Source organism: Artemia franciscana, unplaced genomic scaffold, assembly GCF_032884065.1.
Source record: "Artemia franciscana unplaced genomic scaffold, ASM3288406v1 PGA_scaffold_74, whole genome shotgun sequence".
Classification (NCBI taxonomy): domain Eukaryota; kingdom Metazoa; phylum Arthropoda; class Branchiopoda; order Anostraca; family Artemiidae; genus Artemia; species Artemia franciscana.
Genome location: NW_027062709.1, coordinates 2,271,779 through 2,287,904, shown reverse-complemented (window position 1 = coordinate 2,287,904; position 16,126 = coordinate 2,271,779). Strand labels below are relative to the sequence as shown.

Genomic DNA, 16,126 nt, shown 5'->3' with positions numbered 1-16,126 from the left:
AAGGGGAGCGAACATTTTGGGGGGAAAAGGTAATTAAAAAAAAATAATTACAAGAAAGAATGTCCTTAAAAACAGAATGTCCAAAAATGGTCCCTTCGTATCCAATGGGTTCATATTTTGGGGGTAGTTCATTGGAACGACAGACATAGAGTAATTGTTACGACTGTTCCAAAGCTGTGGGAGAGGAGGCGTCAATGCCTGGTTAAAATTTTTATCGAGTGGAAGATTTATTTTACAAAAAGTGTGGAGTGAAAAACTAGGCTCACGACCCGGGCATATCGCTCCTCCCTCTCGTCGGGGAAACTTACCATATATTTTAAAAGCATAGTGAATCTTGACATCTCTTGACGCATTTTCACTGAATACTGAAAAACAGTCCAGAAAATCTTCAAAACTCATATCACCACTTCCATCGCTTGAAAAAACACTGCAAATCCGCTGTTTGAATGGGTTCTCCTAAAAAGTTTGAATTTTTCAGCAAGATTCAAATACGATCAAAAACTAAGAGCATAGAAAAATAATAAGAAGGAAAAGAAAAGTTCGCTTTTAAGAAAAAAGCCAACACCATCTAGCAAAACGCCACAAAATGCTAAAGCTAGTAATAAAAAGCCAAATAAAAATAGGACCATGTGGTCGGTGAGCGGTAATTTATCGAGTAGTGGTAATCAAAACAGTCGAATGATAGGCATGAATTTTTAAGTCATTGAACACGGGGGAGGGGGGGGGGCAAGATTTGGGTATGATATCAATCCCTGCTCTCAGTGCCAAATACAGTGAACCTAGAAATTTTATGCTTATTTAAGTGTTTCACATATTTTAGACTACCATAGTTATAGTTATCTCCAGCCCGTTTGTCACTTCTGGGTTGGACTAAAACTGATAAACAGAACGTGAAAAGGCCAAACACAACATAAAATAAAAATTAAACCGAACTTAATGCAAACACTGTTTTACTAATGTGTTCAAAGAAACTGATTCAACTTCCATTTTAACCATATTTTAACTTCCAATGCCAATTTCTTTGAACCAACTGGGTATTCCATAAAGATTAAAAGAACTGGTAAACTTCAAGCTATAACCTTACAAAGAGAATCACAAACAAAATAACCAATTGAAAAAAACTTTGATTTCACACAGGAAGGTCTATATTTTAAATATAAATGCAAGCTTAAAAAGGGAAGGGAGAATCTCGTTTCTCTTTCCCGTTATTTCTTTTACTTTCCTTTTTTTCGTTATTTCTTTCCTGTTATGTCGTTAGTTATTTCTTTTTCTTTTTCATCCCTAAAAGTTCCAAGCCAACTGGGTAGCTTAGATCAAGCACGTCCTTCCTTCCGTCCCGCTATAAAACCCACCTGTAAACAATCGGCAATCTTCAAAATCTAAGGCCCTGGCATGGATTATGTCATTCCTGAAGGTAAAGTTTGGATCTTTCAAATATTCTGAGAAAATTGGATATCTAGAAATTTTGATCTGGTGCCAAGAGAGGGGCTACGATGACAAAAAGAGTACGGCAGGGGGGGGCGGGCTCTTCAGCCTTTTTTATTCTAAAAATGACAATAAAACTTTCTAATTTCTGATCAGCTGAGTTTTCTAATGAGTTTTTACGACCACCCTTTTTAAAGGAATTGGTTGAGGAAAAAACCCATTCTAGGCACTTCACTCTTTACTAAGTAAATATTTGTGCGTTGACTTTGACAAGATACGGTAAAATCATTTTCGATTTCAAAAGCTCTGGTTTGAAACTTCCTCTGCAAATGAAAGAAAGAGATATAACCCATAAGAAAAAAACAAAACTAGAAACTCAATAATTAGAAAAAACTAAATATCTTGACAACAAAATAATATTTGGAAATGAATGGAACCAGTCAATCAAATGTTTTGAGTTTAAGGTGCTGGGAGAAAAATTTCAGTTTAATAAAAAATTGATTTTTTTCTTTAAATTACCTTTCGCTCTCTCATTATTCTTACCTTTATCTGTTTCTTTTTCTCTTTCACCTTGACCTCTCTCTTTCTTAAACATTTCAGATCTATTTCATACCTCTCCCGATCCATAATGAAAGACAAGTCAAGATGGCTAGGCCACAGTTACCTTACTAATTAAGGATGACCGATTACGAAAAAGATTGTGGTTTTGGCCATCCGTTTGTGGTCAAAACGAAAAGGAGGTCAGCCCCAAAGAGGCTGGGGAAGGGTAAACAGAAAGGATTCATTAGGAACTGGAAATTTTTTGGGGGTTGGAGAGGGTTGATGAAGAGTGAAAATTAGCATATATTTGGAAAGAGGAGGAGCGTGCAAGTTGTTGACTAGTGGCTATATGCTATATGCTGCCATGAATTGTATGTAATAGGACAATATTAATTTTTGTATAAAATCAAAACTTTATTTAAGAAATTAAAAAAAAAATTCTTGGTCATCATGCCCACGTCGTGTATGGATAATTTTAATGTTTCAAATCCGTATCTCAGCTGGTGCAACCCAAACATGTTGTTAGAAAAAATATCACCAGAAACAATATTTCGGTTCGTTATGTAGATATGAGAAATAATCATTGGGAGGTATGTCACATAGAAGAAACTGTGTATTTTTTTTTAGTTTCACTGAAATATGTCAGGAATACAAATGAGTCTTTCAGAGGCTAATCTGGCCAAGTCCAGTTTTTGCTTCTCTTTTTGATTTTGCGTAAAGCTTTTGATTACCTCACAGCTTTGCACATCCGAAAGCGTATTAAAGTAAGGATTAATACACAAGAATGGATAATAAACTCTTTGCCATCAAAAACAGAAAAGTTCTTTAAGAATAGTTAATTGCTGAGTTCCAACTCAGGTTTCTTTTTTTTTACCTCGGCCCCCTCCATTCCCAAAAACGACAGAATCACATATGGAATAGTTTTTCATTACAAATTCAATTTCTAATGTTTTCTATTCTTTTATGATGCACATAGCTAAAGCTTCAACCAAACTATTTCAAACAATAAGATTCCACTTTCACTGTCTTTGATAATTCAACAATTACAATTTTTGTCACATAATAGCCGAATGGATTGGTGGGCTGGATTCAGAATCCTTTGTTCGAGAGGGCAGGAGTTCAAATCCTAGTGTACCCAATTATTTAGTTTGGGACGGGGGTCAGTGGCGTGACTGCAAGCTCAGCCAGAGTCGACCCAGCTCGAAACGGGTACCTGGAGAAATCTGGGAAAGGTATACAAGAAGGGTGTGCGGAAGCACAGGATGGTTGCCCCCAACCCCCCATTGCACTTCCTGGCTGCAGGGACAAGAAACGGAGATTAGCACCGCCGGTAGGGACTGTAAGGTCCAATGCCGTATTCTTTACCTTACCTTACATGGTGTATACACGGCAAAGTGGCCATTGTCGTTGTCCATAACATTCAAAACTCGTGATTTACTTACCCGCAACTCTGGAAGATCGCATACCACCTCCATAGGCAAGCGAAAGCAGCGGGCTTCATCGATGCTCAATACGTTAGGAACAATTTCTGGGGATAGGCTTTTGTACTTGCGATAGACCCTAGCGAAAGATAATGTCAATAAATAAAAAAAGAAGCATCCTTTTAAATCTGAATCGAGAATCAGTTTTGAAAAGTATACGAAGAAGCATTTAGAAAGCACACAGAATCCTTACTGAGTGGATAGTTTTGTGAATGTAGTAGCAATAATGTGAAAGAAGATAGTTTGCTCGTCCAAGTTTAAAAATAAATTTTTATCATTCTGATACAAAAACATGAAAACTTTAACTTTTATAACTCTACGAGGGTCATCAAACATTAAAGAAGGGAAGAGAAAATTTTAGGGAGACTTTAAGTTTTAGGAAATTTTATAAAATTTAAGTTTTGTAAACGTAGTAGAAATAATGTGAAAGAAGATAGTTGCTCGTCCAAGTTTAAAAATAAATTTTTTATCATTCTGATACAAAAACATGAAAATTTTAAACTTTTATAGCTCTATGAGGGTCATCAAACATTAAAGAAGGAATGAGAAAATTTTACGGAATACAAATAAAAAGGGAAAGTAAAGAAAACATAGTTAAAAACAATAGTATTGAATTAAAAATAATTTTTGACCATTGAAGGCCAAGAGTGGATCCCACTTAAATAATATTAATTTTTGAGAACCGCATTTTCAGCAAGAGGAGGTGAATTTTTCAGAAAGTATATTTTTTCCAAATTTTCCCAGCTCAGTGAGACTTGGAAATTGTGTAGAAAGAAGGGGAGGAGATGGAAGATTTCCATATCTGATCTGCTTTACCCTCAAAGTGTTTTTTGGATTAGGTCTTTAATAGAGTGCCGTGGCGCAAAAACCCTTATTGTAGAAATAACTGAACTGTAATTCAACATATTACATTCACTTGCACAGAAGGGGGTAGGGCAGAGGGTTGGGAACACACCCATAAAAAAAATTATATGATGTTCAAATACATACGAATTATTTGAGTGTTAGGAACCCTGGTGATTTCTTGTCTTCTTTCATTGTTCTTGGGGTTATAATCACGCAGATTACAAACGAGAGGTAGGTAAAGGAAGGTAAAGGATACGGCATTAGACTTTACAGTTCGTACCGGCGGTGCTGATCTCCGTTTCTTGGCCCTTCAGCCAGGAAGTGCAATGGGGGGTTGGGGGCCAGGCATCCTGTGCTTTCGCACATCCTTCCTGTTTACATTCCCCAGATTTCTCCAGGTACCCATTTAGAGCTGGGTCAAATCTGGCTAAGCTTACAGAGTCACGCCACTGATCCCCGTCCCAAACTGAAGAATTGGGTACACTGGGATTCGAACCCACGTCCTCTCAGACAAAGGACCCCGAATCCAGCGCACCAGCCCACTCGGCCAGGACGGCTGACAAACGAGAGGAGAAGAGACGCAATCATGGATTTATTTGATTTTGATATACTAGAATAAAATTCCCTACATAAAGTTCTTTTAGAAAGTAAGTGACTTCACCATGATGGATTTTACAGTCCATTTTTCTGTAGACTAAAACGCTTGCGAAGGAATTTAAGAATTGTCAAATTTGGTAACTGGCCTTTTTTCACTGGATGACAAGGTTACATAATATTTTATTTTTACCCAATTACCCGGTATTATTTTCCCTGTTTGGCTGGTATTCTAGAAATTTTCCAGCCTTCCAATTTTGGATATTCAGCACAACAAGGAGGTAAACCAATGATTGGGGAAGGAAAATTTGAGGGGTTAAACGCTGCAAGATAATAGTAATAGACAAAGAGCCGAAGACGGAAGAGAAAAAGAGAGAGTACTATTCTATACTTCCTTGTTAAAAAGTGTGCTTATTTGTTTGTTCTTGGGACGTGTTTCCATCCTACTTGTTGATGTAGTTAATTAATGATTGGCAATTAAATATTTAAAAAATCATTAATAATTTATATATTCTTACTTAATCTATTAAATAATTTAATTAAATCTTCGTGTTTTTCTTCATGAATGGAACACAGAAACGGAACGTCTTTCATGGATAGTTAAAATTGGAGCTATAGCTGAGATATACACAAAATAGTCAACACCCGAAACCGTTTATGTTCATTTGAAAATTGTAATCATCAGAGAAAAAGAGAGCCCACAATTACACTTTTTCTTACATACTGGATCCGCTGCTGAAAAATAATGGGATAAAAATATTTTTTTGTTTGTTTGTTGATGCCCTTCCTTAGTAAAAAACATTCCGTCCACTTACCCACTCCATAAGAATTGAGTATGTCTGAGTATATACTGACGTGTAATATTTCATCTGTTTTCCAATTATTCACACAAAAAGTTTCCCATAAAAATGTTCCTTCTTAGAATTTCTTTCATTTCAAGATTTATTTCTTTTTCCCCAGGAATTTCATTGAGGATTTCCTAGAACATGTTTCTCCCTTCTACAGTAAACAATTCATCTAAATCCAATTTATCACAGCTACATTTTACCTTGGGATTGTCAATAAAATAAATTTGGTATTTTCATTATCAATAAAAAGGGACTCTAGCAATATTTCTGAAACGTACAGGAACTGCAGGGCATAACTATAAACTTTGATTCGTTAGGAGACTTCAATTATTTATGTTTTTACCATTAGACGGCCAAAAATCATGTATTTACATATGTTTTTCATTTTAAGGGGCAGGACATGGAAACCGCACCGCCTGGATACATTTTTAAAGCGAGGGAGACTAAACACTTACCTTTGAATCTCTTTCCTAGTGAAGAAAGTTGCGTCCTAAAAAGAAATCAAAAATTAACCTTCACGCTAAATTATGCTTTCAAGAAGCTAAAATTAGCTTGAATAAATATAATTCGTATAAACAAAGATGTAAAAGCAGAAGCAATACAAACAAAAAGTGACATGAATTAAGGAATTTAATAGCAGTGATGGAGTTCTGGAAGCAGAAGATACAGCCTGAGGCACCACAGATTGTAGCCTAAACCTCATTGCAGATACCCTGAACCTCACATAACAGACGGAACATCTCATTAGCATATTACAGACAGAACACTTCATTAGCATACTACTGAGAAAACACGCAACCAGATTGTTTATATTCCAACAGGTACATAATTTACACATAGCCATTAGCCCCTAGCAACCAGAAATAGCAATCAGATCCAATATAAGACTGGAATTTAAATGTCTAATATTTTTGAGGTTATTATTGAGGTTCTTTGAGGTTGAGCAACCCTTTTTAATAAGGACTTGCTTGAAAAGGTTTCCCGGACCTGAAAATTTTAGTGTTGAGGTTCTTTGAGGTGAGGAACCATTTTTGACAAGCACTGGCTTGATGAGGTTCATATTCTTTAAGGTTAGTATTGAGGTTCTTTGAGGTTAAGTAACGATTTTTAATAAGAATTTGCTCGATAAATGTACTCCCTTTTGTCTTACGACACGCGCTGGGTCAAGTAAACCGGCGAACTTATATCTCAAATCAAACAAATTCCAAATTTTAATGTTATAGCATTTTTTTAAATTCATTTTGATTCCAGTTTCGAATTTTATCTATTTTGCGTGCAATACATGTTGAACTTGAATATTTAAGTGAGACAAAGCGTGCGTCAAGCAAATTTGAATGTTATAGCATTTCCTAAAATTCATTTTGATTCCATTTTCGATTTCTATCAATTTTGTGTGTAATACATATTGAACTTGAATATTTAAGTGAGACGGAGCATGCGTCAACCAAATTTGCATGCTATAGCAATTCCTAAAATACATTTTGGTTCCATTTTTGATTTTTATCACTTTTGTGTGCAATACATATTAAACTTGAATATTTAAGTGACAGAGAACGTGCGTCAAACAAATCTGAACGTTATAGCATTTCCTAAACTTCATTTTCGATTTTTATCAATTTGGTTGGCAATATATATCGAACTTGAATAGTAAAGTGAGACAAAGCGTGCATTAACCAAATTTGAATTTTATACCATTTCCTAAAATTCATTTTGATTCCATTTTCGAATTTTATCAATTTTGTGTGCAATACAGATTGGAATGTTATAGCATTTCCTAAAATTCATTTTTATTCCATTTTCAATTTTTATCAATTTTAATACATATTGAACTTGAATATTTAAGTGAGACAAAGCGTGTGTCAACCAAAGTTGAATGCTATAGCATTTTCTAAAAATCATTTTGACTCCATTTTCGATTTTTATCAATTTTGTGTGCAATACATATCGAACTTGAATATTTAAGTGAGACGAAGCGTGCGTCAATCAAATGTGAATGTTATAGCATTTCCAAAAATTCGTTTTAATTCCATTTTTTATTTCTATCAATTTTGTGTGCAATACATATTGAACTTGAATATTTAAGTGACACAAAGCATGTCAACCAAATTTGAATGTTATGGCATTTCCTAAAATATATTTTGATTCCATTTTCAATTTTTGTCAATTTTGTGTGCAATACGGATTGGAATGTTATAAAATTTCCTAAAATTCAATTTGATTCCATTTTCAATTTTTATCAATTTTGTGTGCAATACACATTGAACTTGAACTTTAAGTGAGAGAAAGCGTGTGTCAACCAAAGTTGAATGTTATAGCGTTTCCTAAACTTCATTTTGATTCCATTTTCGATTGTTATCAATTTTGTGCAAAATACCTGTTATACTTGTATATTTAAGTGAGACAACACACATTACAGCATTTCCTAAATTCACTTCAATTCCATTCTCTTTTTTTTCGATTTTAAGCACAATACAATATTCTAAACTGAACTATAATATTTAAGAGATAAAAAGCGTGCGTCAACCAAATTTGAATATTATAGCATTTCCCAAAATTAAAGTACAAAAAATTCAGAATAGATCTGTAAAACTATTATCAGAATTTTATGACTCTGATGAAGTTCCTGCTCATGAGGATTTTAAAAAGAATAAGTTGATGGATGTATCCCAAATTCGAGATTGCCAAGTTGCGATTTTCTCGATTCAATATTTGAATCGCCTGCTCAGCCCTATTTTTGAATTTTTTTTTTTACTTTTAGTAGAGACCGTCATGATCATAATACAAGAAAAGCTGAAAAACTTAACTTATGAGTTTAGGAGTACCACTCGGGCATCTTTTGTGATTCGCCATTATGGTCCTCATGTTTGGAATAATTTGCCCGAGTGATGCTTAGTCTTCCGGTTTTCAAGTCACGGGTAAAGAAGTTTCTTTTATCTCGTGAGTGATTTTGATGCGAAGCCCGTTCCAGGTTGTCATTCTATTCTAGACATTTCCCTGATTTATGTTGTTGTTAATTTTTTTCTGTTAATTCTTTTGTTTTCTGTCTTCTTCTTGTCCTTTCCTCTTTTTATTTTTTTGCTTTCTTCCTTCATCAGTTTCTTTTGTATTGAGTGGCGTGATATGAACGTGGTTTTAATTAGCCGAGGGTGATAACCTTGCTTGCCCTTCCAAGCTTATTGCCCTTCTTGGCAGGCGAATGAAGAATATTGTTTGTTTTCTTTTTTTAATAAATGTATATCTCATATCTCATCTCATTGCATCTCCTAAAATTCTTTTTGATTCCATTTTCGATTTTTATCAATTTTGTGTGCAATACATATTGAACTTGAGTATCTGTCTGTGTTCTTCTGCCTGACTCAGTGTTTTTATGTGCGTTTTTGTCTCTCTGTGCTTGTGTGTCCGACTATGTATTTGCCTGTCTCTGTGTCTGTCTTTGTATGTTTGTGGGCTGGATTCTGTTCGTTCGAGTGTTTTTTGCCTTTCTCTCTCCGTACCTGTGTATCTGAATGTGTGTTTGGCTGTCTCTGTGTCTGTCTTACTCTGTGTAGTTTTTCTCTCTCTCTCTCTCTCTCTCTCTCTCTCTCTTTCTCTCTCTCTCTCTCTTCTCTCTCTCTCTCTCTCTTTCTCTCTCTCTCTCTCTCTCTCTCTCTCTCTCTCTCTCTCTCTCTCTCTCTCTCTCTCTCTCTCTCTCTCCGTGCCTGTGTGTCTGACTTTTTTTGCCTGTCTCTGCATCTGACTGTGTGTGTTTTCTGTCTCAGTATCTATGTCTGTGAGCCTGACTGACTTGTTTGTCTCAGTGTCTGTCTTTGTGTGTTTGCAGGTCCAAATCTGTATCTTGGTCTGTTTTCGTCTCTCTCTTTCCGTACCTGTGGGTCTGACTGTGTGTTTACCTTTCTTTGTGTGTTTGACTCTGTGTGTTTTTGGGTGTGTTCTTATCCAGTGTGTCTGAATGTCTGTTTGCATGTCTCTGTCTGACTTTGTGTGTTTGTGTGTTGTTTTTCTCTCTCTCTCTCCTTGCCTGTGTGGCTGACTGTGTGTTTGCCTCTCTCTGTTTTAGTGTGTCTGACTCTGTGCGTTTCTAGGTGTTTTTATCCCTCTCTCTCTCTCTCCGTGCCTGTGTGTCTAACTATGTGTTTATGCATCTCTGTGTCTGTCTTTATGTCTTTCTGTGTCTGACTCTATGGGTTTTTGTGTCTTTTTTCATGTACTCAGGGCCATTGCATTACAAAATAGATACCTCGCCGGTCGTAGCCATTACAATTTTGGAGATCGAAATAAGTTTAATTGACCATCAAAAGAATAGTCTGTCCTGTTAGCACCTCAAATCACTCTGGTACTCATAGAACAAATTTCTAAGAACATAATATAAACAATGACTCGTTGTCTCAGTCAAATAACATGTCGTTGTTTTACCCTAAGAATCATGGGTCAGACGTTTGATACATACATCAGAATTACATAAAATCAAAGGGAAACTGATTAGAAACTAAAAAATATATCATTGGAAAAGAAAACATGTCACCATCTATAGCTGTAGTTAACAGTAACGACATCTACGACTTTGGTTACGTGGCAGCATTGAGGAAATCCCTTTTCTGTTTAGTCTTTTAAAAAAGTGCCAGGATCGGGATTTGAAGAGGATGGACCCCAGTTTTATTCGTTTAGGCCATACTACTAATATTCAAGTTCACTCTAGAATACTTTATTGCACACAAAATTGATAAAAATCGAAAATGGAATAAAAATGAGTCTTAGGAAATGTTCTAACGTCCAAATTCGATTGACGTGCGCTTTGTCTCACTTAAATATTCAAGTTCAATTTAGAATATAATATTGTGGTCAAAATTGATAAAAATCGAAAATGAAATCAAAATGAATTTAGGAAATACTATAACGTTCAAATTTGGTTGACAGACGCTTGTATTCAAAATACCACTTTATAATCACTCAGTGTGGGAAGCCTATAAAAGTGTAAGCCTGTTTCATCAAACCCGAATAAAATATCAATAAAATTTTCAGGTTCAGGAAATATTTCCTTATCAAGGAAATCCTTATTAAAAATGGTTACTAGACTTTAAAAAACCTCAATAATAACCTTAAAGACGCAAACTTAAAACTTACTACTACTACTACTACTACTGCTAACAAATCACCGCAGCACCAAGCCGTCTGAGTCCAACAAAAAAAATCCAAAGCAATTGATTCATCGGAGAAATAAGTTCGCCGGTTTACTTCACCCTGCGCGTGTCATAAGAAAAAGAGGTAGCTTATCAAGCAAATCCTTATTAAAAATCGTTACTGAACCTCAACGAGCCTCAGTACTAACCTCAAAGAATATGAGCCTCATAAAGCCAATGCTAGTCAATAATGGTTACTCATCTCAAAGAACCTCAAAACAAAAATTTTCAGGTCCAAGAAATGTTTTCGTATCAAGCAAGTCCTTATTTAAAAAAATGGTTACTCAACCTCAAAGAACCTCAATACTAACTTCATATCTTAAAACCTCCTACTACTATTACTACTACTACTCGTGTCATAAGAAAAAAGAGATACCTTATCAAGCAAATGGTTTCTCTATCCCAAGGAACTCAATACTAACCTCAAAGAATACGAACCTCATCAAACCAATGATTGTCAAATATGGTTACTCACCTCAATGAACCTCAACACTAAAATTTTCAGGTCCACGAAATGTTTCCTTATCAAGCAAGTCCTTACTAAAAACTGGTTATTCAGCCTCAAATACCTCAATACTAACCTCAAAGAATATGAGACATTTCAAATCAAAAACCTCAATGCTAGCCTCAAAGAATATGAGGCATTATATTGGATCTGGTTGCTAAGGGCTCATGGCTATGTGTAAATTATGTCGCCGTTTGAATATGCAAATTTTTTACCCGTTAAAATATAAGCATTATGTACCTGTTGGAATATAAACAATCTGGTCACGTTTATCCTCAGTAGTACGCTAATGAAATGTACCCTCTGTAATATGCTAATGAGGTTTACCGTCTGTAATATGGTAATGAGGTTTAGGCTATAATCTATAGAGCCTCAGACTGTATCTTCTGCCTCTAGAAGTTCACTACTGCTTTTAACCTATTACAAATAATGAGGAAACAGCCTTATTAGATTTGAAAAACTCCTTTTAATGGTAGTTCATTTAAAAAAGTATTACCAACTCACTCAATTCACTTTTTAGAATCAATTAGATTCAGTACAATTGTAATAAGTAAATATGCACTGTTTCTTCGTTGTTCTTTATCGTACTATAGTATGTATAATCGTACATATTTCTGGTATGTACTTTATCGTTTTAGTCTTCGTCTATTTGGGGTATGTTCCAAAACTCAGCCATCATTAACGGTCTTTGTTTATTTATCATGCCCGTCAGTGTAGAATGGAAGATAATAACAAATTTAACCTCTAAAATACTTATAATACATAAAAAGGGTTAACATTGTAGTCTAATCTACACTTAAAATAATGTGAATTGCTCATAATTAACTGTTACTCATAGTTCTGCAATGAAAATAGTGACAATTAATTAGCTATCATAATGACAGTTGAGTAACACACTATTGGTCTTGTGGGTTTTTCAGTTGTTCTTTCTTCTCTGGCTATTTTTATGGCACTTGGTATTGACCACGTGACATATAGCAATCGCAAATTCTGTCGGTCCCGGTTTTGCTACTTTAGGCACTTCCAGGTAAGCTAGCACGATGAAATTTGGCAGGCGTATCAGGGATCTTACCAGATTAAATTAGAAATAGTCATTTTCCCGATTTGACCATCTGGGGGGGAGGAGTGGGGGCCTGTTAATTCGGAAAAAATAGAAAAGGTGAAGTATTTTCAACTTACGAACAGTTGATCAGATCTTAATGAAATTTGATGTTTGGAAGGATATCCTGTCTCAGAGCTGTTATTTTAAATCCCGACCGAATCTGGTGACATTGGGGGGAGATGGGAGGGGGAAACCTAAAATCTTGGAAAACACTTAGAGTGGAGGGATCGGGATGAAACTTGGTGGGAAAAATAAGCATGAGTCCTAGATACATGATTGACATAACCGGAACGGATCCGCTCTCTTTGGGGTAGTTGGGAGGGGATAATTCTGAAAAATTAAAAAAAAGAGGTATTTTTAACTTAGGAACGGGTGACCGAATCTCAATGAAATTTGATATTTAGAAGGACCTCGTAACTCAGATCTCTTATTTTAAATCTCAACCGAATCCAGCGTCATCGGGATGGGGCAGTCGGGGGGGGGTCGGAAATCTTAGAAAATGCTTAAAGCGGAGAGATCAGGATGAAACTGGATGGGAAGAATAAAAACCTGCCTAAGATACGTGACTGACATAACCGGACCGGATCTGCTCTCTTTGGTGGAGTTGGGGGGGGGGGGTAATTTGGAAAAATGAGGTATTTGTAACTTACGGAAGGGTGACCAGATCTTAATGAAATTTGATATTTAGAAGGATCTTGTGCTTTAAAGCTCTAATTCAAATTCCGACCAGATCCTGTGACATTGGGGGGAGTTGGAGGGGGAAACCAAAATTCTTGGAAAACGTGAAAACTGGGGTATTTTTAACTTAGGAATAGGTGATCGCAAGGAATTCATGTCTCAGTGCTCTTATTTCAAATCCCGACCAGATCTTTTGACATTGGGGGGAGTTGAAGAGGGAAATCTTGGAAAACACTTGGAGCGGAGGAATCGGGATGAAGCTTAGTAGATAGAATAAGCAAATTTCCTTGATACGTGATTGACGTAACCGTACCGGATTCGCTCTCTTTAGGGGAGTTGGGGGGAGGGGTTCAGTGATTTGGCGAGTTTGGTGCTTCTGGACGTGCTAGGACGGTGAAAATTGGTAGGCGTGTCAGGGAGCTCCACAAATTTACTTGATAAAGTCGTTTTCTCAGACTCGACCATTTGGGGGGGGGAGGGGGGCTAAACGGAGAGGTGGAATTAGAAAAAAATAGGTATTTATAACTTACGAGTGGGTGATCGGATCTTAATGAATTTTGATATTTAGAAGGACATCGTCACTCAGAGCTCTGATTTTAAATCCTGACCGACATTAAGGCTCTGATTTTCCTTTTAAATCGATCTATTAATTCTTAGAATTTTGTTAGAGCTCATACCATATGAGCTCTTGGCTCTTAGCTCTTCTTGCCTCGTCACAAGTGCCATATGAGCTTTTAGCTCTTGTTTTTTTTCGGCACTGAGGGTGTACCATAAATATTGTTAAGAAAAAAACCATTGCTGTGTTCTTGTCTTATCCCATGAGTAATTTAAAAATGATATTTCGTTAAGCAGCGGCGTCTCACGTTACCGATTTTTGTTTCTTCCGAAGATTTCTTTCATGAAATTTAACAATAAATTTATAAAACCATTCGTAAGAAAAAACAGATAAAATGAGTAACATTTTACACAAACACACACATAAAACCCAGGAGGTATCCAGAGAGGATACAGGTCTGACCCCTCCCCGCACGAAATATTTCTTAGGCTCGTAAATGGGGGTAAAAATATAGGCATAAAACTCATGTTAGAGACCGGTAGACAAAATCCGCGGGAAGTAAGCCCTTCTTCATTCTTTTGGTACCCTCCTCCCTCCTGATGAACAAATTTTAGGCTAAGCTTCTCCACTTCCCGAACAAAAATCCTGGATACGGCATTGCTTCTGTCATAGAAAAAAACTTCTTTCCACATCTTTACCCTTTTCTAGAGACATTATTACAAGCCTACCACCCCCCTCTGCAAATTTGATGGTCATTTGAATGTATATCTAAAAATTACACAATTTTACACTCTAGTCTAGCATATAAATTTTTAGTATTCATAGGAACTATCTGCTCTTGTGCTAGGCACGTACATAGGGACTTATCTTGTAATGAGGCCCACAATTTCTTTGGTGGGGCTGTCTGTAAATCATTGAAAAAGTAAAAAAGGAAGATATATAGTCTAAACAATCTTGATATTAGGGAGTGCATAAAGTGGTAAATTATATTGTAAAACAGTACTCATATAACAAAAAAAGAAACATGCCATTCATTGCCCCATTCGTCACGTTTTCCAAGTATAATAATCTTTATCGTTGCAATAGTATCTCTAATGTCAGAATATAGCTATAGGCTCAGGGTCATAGCTAGGGGGATTAACCGGTTTTAACCTCCCACTCCCAGATTTCTGTTGGAATCGCACAAAAGTAAAAAATACAGATAAAAACTAATTGCACCTCTTTTTTCATGTACCTCTCCCCCACCAAGAAAAAAGTCCTGGGTACGGCCCTGCTTAGGCTCCATGCAAAAGATTGCTGACTTAATTTATATTGTCAATAAATACCAAACTATCGATTAGAACTGACAGCAAAAATGATACCAAGGATGGGGATACCCAACCCCTTGTGGGTAACCCTTTAATTTGAAAACGCTGAAAGTAATCAAACTGATTATGCCCAACATGGGCAAGCCTTTTGACTTCATTCTAATTTACAAATAAATAAATAAACCAGTTTTTTTTTTACTGCAAGTAAGGAGTGACATTAAAACTTAAAACGAACAGAAATTACTCCGTGTATGAGAGGGGTAGTCCCCTCCGCAACACCTCGCTCTTTACGCTAAAGTTTGACTCTGTCACAACTCTGCTTTTTAAAACAATAAAAAACTTTAGCGTAAAGAGCGAGGCGTTGCGAGAGCGTAAAGAGCGAGGCTAATGGTCTTAATTTGTGTCCAATGCTATTTCTCCTATGATAGAAAATCATGAATAACTTCTGCGATTTAGGTGATTTTGAACTGATTTTTTTTTTGATGACTCTCGAGTTAAAAAGGAAAAAAATGTTGGTTTCACTTTTTCTATATATGCTTTACCTATTGTGCAAAAAAAAGAAATCAAGTTATTTTAGTTTGGTGAATAAAAATTTAGTGGATGGGAAATGACAGTAGATTTTTTTTTTTTAGTTCATCCTGCCAGTATTTAAAAAAAAATGTTGGTTGCAGAAATGTTATATTTTTTTATTTTTAACGGTGCAAAAAATTATTTTTAATTTTCAACATTTTTCTTGCTAGAAGGTATGAAGTTAGCTCCAGAGGGTAGAATTTTGGATCATATGTAGATTTTATAATCTACAACCATTGCAGAAAATTTCTGATGTCTATCATAAATAGTTTGAAAGCAAAATCAGAACAATACAATTTCAAAATGTGCTTACTTTTTACTTATTTTACCCCTGTTTCCGGCTTAATAGCGTTGTTCATCAGCCAATAGAAAAAAAAGGCGGGATTCTTATCCAATTTTAGGCATTACGCCTCCAAGGCATTGTGTCTCTGATTAAAGCTGTTGACTTGTCAACTGAAGTCAATAAGACATTTGAGATATGAGGAAGAAAATTATCA

General features: G+C 35.9%; 1 protein-coding gene across 1 annotated transcript in view; it reads right to left on the bottom strand.

Moving 5' to 3' along the window:
* LOC136042178 (calcium and integrin-binding family member 3-like) overlaps positions 1–16,126 on the bottom strand; it is a 28,112-nt gene that overhangs the window by 6,283 nt on the left and 5,703 nt on the right. Inside the window, exons 2-4 of the mRNA XM_065727111.1 lie at positions 6,190–6,224; positions 3,408–3,525; positions 309–456 (exon numbers count right to left, since the gene is read on the bottom strand). Coding sequence (XP_065583183.1) covers positions 309–456; positions 3,408–3,525; positions 6,190–6,224 — 301 coding nt within the window. The remainder of the gene's footprint in view (positions 1–308; positions 457–3,407; positions 3,526–6,189; positions 6,225–16,126) is intronic.